The 8191-nt window shown below is 47.6% G+C and overlaps 1 protein-coding gene across 3 annotated transcripts; it reads left to right on the forward strand.

Moving 5' to 3' along the window:
* Window positions 1-355: 355 nt before the first annotated feature.
* POLR3GL (RNA polymerase III subunit GL) lies at window positions 356-7593 on the forward strand. Of its 3 annotated transcripts, none has more exons than XM_016429127.2 (9): window positions 402-470; window positions 2383-2536; window positions 3927-4095; window positions 4460-4589; window positions 5768-5836; window positions 6095-6151; window positions 6430-6503; window positions 6698-6811; window positions 7094-7593. In XM_016429127.2, exons 3-9 carry the CDS (start codon window positions 3970-3972, stop codon window positions 7178-7180), a joined length of 657 nt encoding a protein of 218 aa, XP_016284613.1. In that variant the 5' UTR covers window positions 402-470; window positions 2383-2536; window positions 3927-3969; the 3' UTR covers window positions 7181-7593. The 3 variants fall into 3 exon arrangements, with proteins under 3 accessions (XP_007485411.1, XP_016284613.1, XP_016284614.1); XM_016429128.2 differs by having other exon boundaries at window positions 413-470; window positions 2383-2549; XM_007485349.3 differs by lacking the exon at window positions 2383-2536 and having other exon boundaries at window positions 356-470.
* Window positions 7594-8191: the final 598 nt, after the last annotated feature.

An 8191-nucleotide genomic window follows, 5' to 3' on the forward strand; every position in this document is an offset into this window, starting at 1 on the left:
CGGGAGGGGGCGGGACATTCTGCAGCAGCCGGCGTAGCTAGATATCTCCGAAGGGCTGATTTCTGGGGGACTCCTTAGGGAGGCCCGCCCTGTGGGAGCGCTTTAAATGTTATATTAGGGCAACTCTGTGAGCTCTCCGTCTGGTCTCTCTTTTGAAGAGCTCTTACATTCTGGAGCTCCTCCACCACGGCTGCATACCAAAATAGCTTGACCCCACGCTGTCTCGGCTCCCCAATCTTTTCACAGTTCTCTGTGTGCCCGGATTCCCAAAGCCCACACATATCTATTACTACTCACGGCCCTACCTCCTTATCTGCATGTGTGTGGACGCCCCGCCCACCTCCTCTTCCATTGGTTCTGAGAACTCACCAATGGGGATCGCAGAGAGGTGGGCCTAGAACCCAGCGGACAGGCTGACCGGACGCAGGGCTTGGCGGCTGCGTGGGTACCGTGTGGGGGAGGGGCGCCAGGTAAGAACTGAACCGAGGCTCAGCAGCCCCCGGCCCGCTGCTCGATCAGTTTTACCCCTGGCCAGCTGGCGGGCTCTGGGACAGAGGGAGGGCCGAGGCCACCACTGGGTCAGCGATTTCCAGCCTTCCGCCCGGCCCCCTCCTCTCCCCTACCTCCCAGAGTGTGTGTGTGCGCGCGGGCGGTCTGGGGGTTGGGGGGGGGGGGTGGAGAAGGAATGTGTGCGTGCGCGTGTGCGTGTGTGCATGCGTGTGAGCGTTTTGAGAAAGGCAACCCAAGAAAGACCTATTTCGGGTTGGACGTTTACTCTCTTTCTTTTGCCCAACCGAGGATTCAGTAGTATCCCGAATTTAGAGTTGGGAGGGACGTCATACTTCGGCTAGTTTCACCTCCACATTTTACAGATGAGTAAACTGAGGCGAAGCCCTGTAGATGTTAAATGACTTTACCTGCCCACTCTGGCAGGAGGTAATAGAATCAGGATTTGAACTCGTATTCTCTGACACCAAATCCAGCACTCCAACACTCCATCATGAAGCCCTCCCTGGTTGATCTGGACACCCTAGTCCTCTCCAGTGACCAAACAAGATCTAAAACTAGAAGGAATCTCAGATTTCACGTATGAGGAAACTCAAATCTCTGAGATTAAATTCAATTAGAACTCAAGTCCTCTGACCCAAAGGCTTTCTGCCTGCCATAGACCTAGCTCCGGGCTAGTTTCAGGGATTCAGAAAAATCATAAAACAGTCTTTGACCTATATAGGACTTTACAACCCGGATTGAAATGTATGAAACAATTGAATATCATTGGTGAAAGAAAATCACTAAAGTTTCCTTGTGTAATCAAGAACCATCTTTTGTAACAGACTAGATGCAGTGATGGGACTAGAGGGAACAGTAAGGATTATTAGAATTAGGGACTAATCAGAGACCAATTTGGATAGGTAAAGTGAGACCAGGTTATGGAGGACCTTTACTGAGTTGAGACTTAATCCTTTAGATGTCCAAACATGAGGCCTACCTGATACTCCTTACTGCTGCCCCAACCTGATTAAAATGTAATTGGAAAATACTTAACAAAAATAAATAAAAATACAATAGAACATGGATAACTTTAATATGTGGCTTTCTAAGTCAGTATGTGGCCTTTTGTAAGTAGGGTTTTGTGTCCCTATTTCTTTCCATTTTTTAAACCTTTATCTTAGAAATGTAAGTTGGTATAGGGTAAGAAATTAGAGTTGAGTGACTTTGCCCTGGGTCAAACAGCTAGGAAGTGTCTGAGGCTAGATTTGAATCCAGATCAGCCTGGTTCTCTCTCCACTACTGAGCCACCCAATTGTTCTTTCCATTTCTATTTGATTTGACACGATTACTCTGAGACTATAAATTGTAGAACAAGTTACTGGTTTGCATTGGTAGAGGGAATTTCCTTACCTGGAGTTCCTTACTCAGATGAAATTGAAGGTCTAGACAAAGTCCTCCCCCCTTACTTATATTTATATATATATTACATATATATATATACATATACTAACTATACTTATCAGTATAACAGGAGCTAACGTTTATGGTGTAGCCCTTGAAAGTTTGCAAAGTATACATATAGTAAGAATTTAAAGTTTAGGGTTTATGCTGTATATGAAAGTTCTAAAGTAATATTGTGGTCGCCAGTTTAAAGATATAATAACTCAAGTAAAAATGACTTTTAGTAGCTTTATTTACAAAGAGATAGAAAGAGTGAAAATGGAAAAAGGGAGCTAAAGAGACAGGTTTTAACAAACCTACTAGCCCTTCTCCAGTGAAGTGAGGCTCAGCTCAGCCCCACAAGGGCTTCGGTGGTGTCTTCAGCTAGAATTCCACCAATGCAGCCTCCTCCAAAGCCAAGGCAGGAATCTCTGGAACCAATCTCTCCAGAAACCAGGAAAGGAAGGGCAACTGCTCACCCATGCAAGATGAAATCCAAAGGAGAAGACCAAAGGCCAAGGCCCAAGTTGAAGTTCACCAAAACCAATGGTCTTAAAGAGAAGATCCAGGAGCAGTCCTCCAAGAGCCAAAGTCTCAAGTCAAGGTGAAGGTCCAAGGTGAAGGTCCCCAGACAGGAAGTTCAAGACCTTTTATAGTCCTTTTTCTGAGTCTCTGTCCGTCCTCCACTTTACAGGAACCAACTATAGTCTTTCAATTTGTCTAGCACTGCCCAGGGGCAGGACAATGGCCTCTGGAGTTGTCATCCACTTTAGCGAGTGACTTGTGAACTCTCTTATTTAGTGCTAAGTAGGAGTGTTTAAGTTTTTGATTGATTAATTTTAAAATTGCTGATTATAGGCAAAAAGTTTGATTCCCTCACATACATACATTATCTCATTTGATCCTCAGAATCCTGAAATCTGGGCTCTGCAACTAGTATTTCCCAAAAACTGAGTACTGGCCCCCAAATCAGAAGACCTGGGTTCAAATTTTGTCTTTGGTACTTACTACCAGTGTGACTTGAGCAAGCCACTCTATGAGCTTTATTTTCCACTTATAGAAAAAGAAGAGAGGGAGGATAGACTGGTTAGCTTCTCTGGTCTCTTCCAGTGCTAAAGCATTTATTCTATGAAGGGATATGCCTCGATAGGGTGTCTCAGAGCCTAGAGTGTTAAATAGGATGCTTTTTCTGCCATGTCACAAAATGAAGATTGGAAGCAAAGAAGCTAGTTAAAAGATGGTTGCAGAGCCAGGTCTAGAGAAAGAAGGTTCTAGGTTCAAAAGTGGCCGGGGGGGGGGGTAAGGGGGGGGGCGTGGGTGACTCAGTTGGATAGAGAACCAGACCCAAAGATGAGAGGTCCTGGGTTCAAATCTAGCCTCCTATACTTCCTAGCTAGGTGACCCTGGGCAAGTCACTTAACCCCCATTTCCTGGCTCTTAATGCTTTTCTGCCTTGGAACCAATACACAGTATTGTTGGAAGGTGATGGGTTAAAAAAAATGGCCTCAGACATTTCCTAGCTGGGTGACCCAGGACAAGTCACTTAATCCCAGTTTAGCCTTTTCTACTCTTCTGCCTTAGAAATGATATTTATATTGCTTCTAAGACAAAGTAAAGGTTTTAAGGGGGAAAAAAAGACTATTTCAGTCATCTGAGTCTAAAAATGAGAAGGGCATCAACCAAGGCAGTAGCAGGAGGACCAGCAGGAAGAAGTGGGTATAGGAGTTACAGGACTCGGTGATGAACTGAATACAGAGGACCAGGGAAAGGGCAGGGATTAAAGATCCCTGAGAGCAAAAATGATATGGAAATAGAATTAACCTGGATTCTGGGATAAAGAAAAAAAAAAGTCCACCTCCAGGAGGAGGTAGGCAGATTTTAGATGAGTGGGTGGGATCTTGAGGAAAAGACCAAGGGAGTGCTTTTGGTGGTTATTTTGATGGGGAATCTCCTCCATCTTACAGTGTTTCTTCATCTTTCTCTTTTTTTATCAGGCTTCTCCCATCTGATCTCTAGACAGCCAGGCCCCCCCTGACGATGGCCAGCCGGGGTGGGGGCCGGGGTCGGGGCCGGGGTCAACTGACCTTCAACATGGAGGCTGTGGGCATTGGGAAAGGGGATGCCCTGCCCCCTCCCACCCTCAAGCCCTCCCCACTCTTTCCTGTGAGTGTTCCATCTTCTCCTCCAAGACTGATCCCTCTCAGAAAATCACAGCACCCCTTTCATCTTCCTTTCTCTCTCCGTGCTCTCCAGGGAAGGAAGTGGCCTGTTCTAGCTTGCTATGTCCCTGGGCTCCTCACACTTTTTAGTGCTATAATCCTAGCCCTTCACCTTCTAACTCTTCAGACACAGATGCATGTAGACCTCCCCTTTGTCTTTTGTTTTATACTCTTGGGGAGTAAGGAAAGGAGATCTCCCTCCTCCTAGCAGTCCTTGCCATCCCCCTCGAGTGCTTCACTCTGTCCCCCTTCCAAAGGGCCATCCAGCCCTCACCAAACTGACCACTGCCCTTCCTGCTCTCACCTAGCCCCTGGAGTTCCGTCCCGTGCCGCTGCCCTCAGGAGAAGAAGGTGAGTATGTTCTCGCACTGAAACAGGAGCTTCGTGGGGCCATGAGGCAGCTTCCCTACTTCATTCGTCCAGCAGCACCCAAGAGAGGTCAGTCGGAATGCCACTCCTGCCCCAGTAGGTCCAGGGAATACAGCTCTGTATTAATTAGTCTCTGGGTGGAGGTAGAAAGGAAAGAGACAAATACATTCAGAGAAAAGTGTGCATGTGTGTGTGTATTTGTATCTCTAGTGCCCATATTTGTGTGTGTGTCCATACACACACACACAGACACATAGAAACATCTCTATTTAATGAGAATGATACAATCCATAGCCTTGAAGACCTAACGACCCAAAGGGGAATAATACAGAGCCTTTGTCTTTCGAGTGCCCGCAGCCTACCGAAGGAAAAGGAATATACACATCGGAAAAAAAAGGTTGCACTCGAGTTCGATGCTTGGTTGTTCATAAGCATGAAGGAGAAGAGAGGCATGGCCAAGTCCAGGTGGCATCAGGTCCATAGTCTTCCTTTGGGCATTGGCAGGCCACTTATTTTTTACGGCAGATTTCCTTCCGTAATTATGCGGTAGGCTGATAGTGAATGGAGTTTGTATTCTCCGGGCACACACGGAATAATCATGGAGAGGCCTCCCAGCAGTGTGCAGGCTGAATCCAGTCTGAGATCCCATCTTGGCCATTCACATCGAGTGAGAATCCATCGTTGTGTAAAGCAGAAATTGAGAAATTGGGATCGGAGGGCATCCGAGTTCCTGGGGGCAAAGGGGCCACCAGAGACTCGAGTTCTTAGAACCAGGGGCCTTTGATTATTCTTGGAAGACTTGAGTTTTAAGCCAGGCTCTCTAAACAAGAAGGGAGGAATTTTGGCAGGCTTGAGGAAGACATTCCAGGAGATGTTTGGGAATGATTCAAGGCATTGGGAGCGTATTAGCCTCCTTGAACTATGGACATGCTGCACATACGGACACACTTCTTTGTGTGCCCCATCGTGCCTCCTTCGGTGCTCCGCAGAGTACAAGCGATCAATAAATATCTAATCAATCAATGAATGAGCGGAGTCTTTGTTGGGGGAGTAATGAAGAATGATTCTGGTGGCTTTGGGAAGTGTGTGGAAGCTCTTTTAAGCCCATTTCTGAAGCTGGCTTTTCCTGCTCCGGGTGGATGAGGATGGGGGCAGGACCTTGGTGCTATGAAACCTCATCCTGGGGCCTCACTGTTCAGAGGCCCTGAACGGAAGAGGCCTCTGATGCCTGGTATTTGATCCTGCAGATGTGGAACGTTATTCAGACAAATATCAGATGTCGGGGCCAATTGACAATGCGATTGATTGGAATCCTGGTATGTGATGAGCCCCCTCTGAAATCCATTTTTTCAAAAGTTCCCAGAAATACCCCCCCAACCCTAATTCTTCCTGCAGACCCTCAGACACTTCCCCACATGCTCATTAGTGGGCTGAGTGCCCCATCAACTGATTCCCCCACTGGTTCCAAATCCCCCTGGGACACACCTCCTGGTGCCCTCTCCCTCTCAGCCTTTTACTAATTGAAGGCCCAAACTTGGGGCCCACTGATCACTGTTTCCCCCCCTTTCCCCTAGATTGGAGGCGTCTCCCCAGAGAGCTCAAGATACGGGTTCGAAAACTGCAGAAAGAGCGTGAGTGTGGTTAGGTAACACCGGGGGAACAAATGTCCTCCTCCAGCCCTCTGTGGGTTTTGGGGGAAGCTTAGAAATAACTGACTGCCTGGCAGTCTTCCTCCCTCCCTCCCTCCCTCTGCCAGATACAGTCTATCATATTGGCCACTCAGGGGCAGCAGAGTTCCATTGCCTAAATGGCTGCCCTAGGCAAGGAGCTGGGGGGTGGGGGGGAGAGGGAAGGCATTGTAAATTCTCGGTTTGGTGTTCCACTGCCTCCCTCCCTTTCCCCCCACCAGGCACAACAATCCTGATCCCCAAGAGGGCCCCTAAAACCCCTGCAGAGAAAGAAGAAACAATTCAAAAACTGGAGGTGAGGTGTGTGGGGCGGGGGAGTTGGGGTGGAGAAGAAGGTAAAGGACTGGAAGACAGGAAAAAGTATGACCCCAGCCAGGTTTCAGGTCCAAGCCCTTCTCCCATCCACACCTCCTTCTTGCCTTGTCTGTGATTTGATTTTGCCCTCTGGGGGTGGGGGACTTCCTCTTGCTCACCCCACCCCCACAACAGACCTTGGAGAAGAAGGAAGAAGAAGTGACTTCAGAAGAGGATGAGGAGAAAGAAGAAGAGGAAGAGAAAGAAGAAGATGAGGAGGAGGAGTATGATGAAGAAGAGCACGAGGAGGTGAGAGAAGACCTCTTTCCCAGCAGCCCCATTCTCCACCTTCTTGCCAAGTTGCCTCTGAGGGTTGGGGAGATGGGAATGCTAGAGGGCTCACATCATGGGGAAAGATCCAGGCTGCCATAATGGAAGGATTTCTAACCATCTTTGCTGTTCTATTCCATTATCCCTTGATTTCTTTTAAAAAGGTGGCAGTGGGTGGTCTCATCAAAGCCTGAAATGACAGACAGAAGTGGGAAGGCACCCCTCACTCTTCCGTTTTACCTTTTCTCTGCCCCCTTTCAGGAGACAGATTACATCATGTCATATTTTGACAATGGAGAAGACTTTGGGGGTGACAGCGATGACAACATGGATGAGGCAATTTACTGAAGAAGAGCTCGATTAATTCCCACCACCCCAATCTTCTCAGCTGTAGGGACTGAGAGACTATTCTAGCCATTTGTGGTCATGGGCACACCATCCTTCTAACTAATCCCAGCCAGAGACAAGAGAAGCCATTGCCTCTTGGGAGGGAGGAACAAAGACCTCATGGCTATTGATAGTTTTCCTCCCCCTTTCCTCTGTTGCTTTGGAGAGGAGGCAAAGGACCGAATTTTTAATTATTTTATACTTTGAGGAAAAAGAGAGTGGGAAGAGTGAGTAGGAGAAGCCACAACTGTCCCCCTCTCTCCTGCCTCCCTGTTCCTACCCTGTAGAATTTTCTTTTTTGGAGAAAATTGGGGATTAGGAAAAAGTAGGGATGAGGCCAGTTTTATGGTTTTTAAATAAAGTTTTGTTCTCTATGTTCGCCTGTCGTACTTTAGAAAAAGAGGAGGTGGGAGGGAGGAGGCATTTTATAACTGGAACCATGTCCTAGCTGGGATGGTAACTGGTTGGTCTCCATCACTGTCCAACTCTATTTTATGGTCCATCTCAACTCTGCCTGCCTTTAGCCTTCGGCTTTCTCTCCTCCACCAGAGTGAGGTACATATTCTTTACCCCCTCCATGCACCCATTGGAACATTATTAAAGGTGCATACAATAACATACAGTGAAAGAAAATTATCCAATTACCCTTTCCCTTGGACTTTCTCCTTTCCCAGGAGAATCTGTTGACTGTTTACAGGAAAAGGCAAAGCCAACCTTCCCTTTCCCACACTTGGCCTTGCTTTTATTCTTGTTTAGAAGCAATTGCTGTTGTTTGGGGAGGGAGGAAGGATGGATTTGTCCGGGGCTAGTAATGGGGGAATCCTTCTCCTTTCGATCCCTGGGGCCTTCACTAAGGTTTTCCCCGCACTTAAGTGTTCCTGTGTGTCTTGCTCTCCCGATACAGGCAGGGAGAGGCGATCAAGAACAGCTCGGTTACTTCCCATCGTTTGGTCTCCATCCCTGCACCCCTTC

The sequence above is a fragment of the Monodelphis domestica genome, chromosome 2, assembly GCF_027887165.1.
Source record: "Monodelphis domestica isolate mMonDom1 chromosome 2, mMonDom1.pri, whole genome shotgun sequence".
NCBI classification, from domain to species: domain Eukaryota; kingdom Metazoa; phylum Chordata; class Mammalia; order Didelphimorphia; family Didelphidae; genus Monodelphis; species Monodelphis domestica.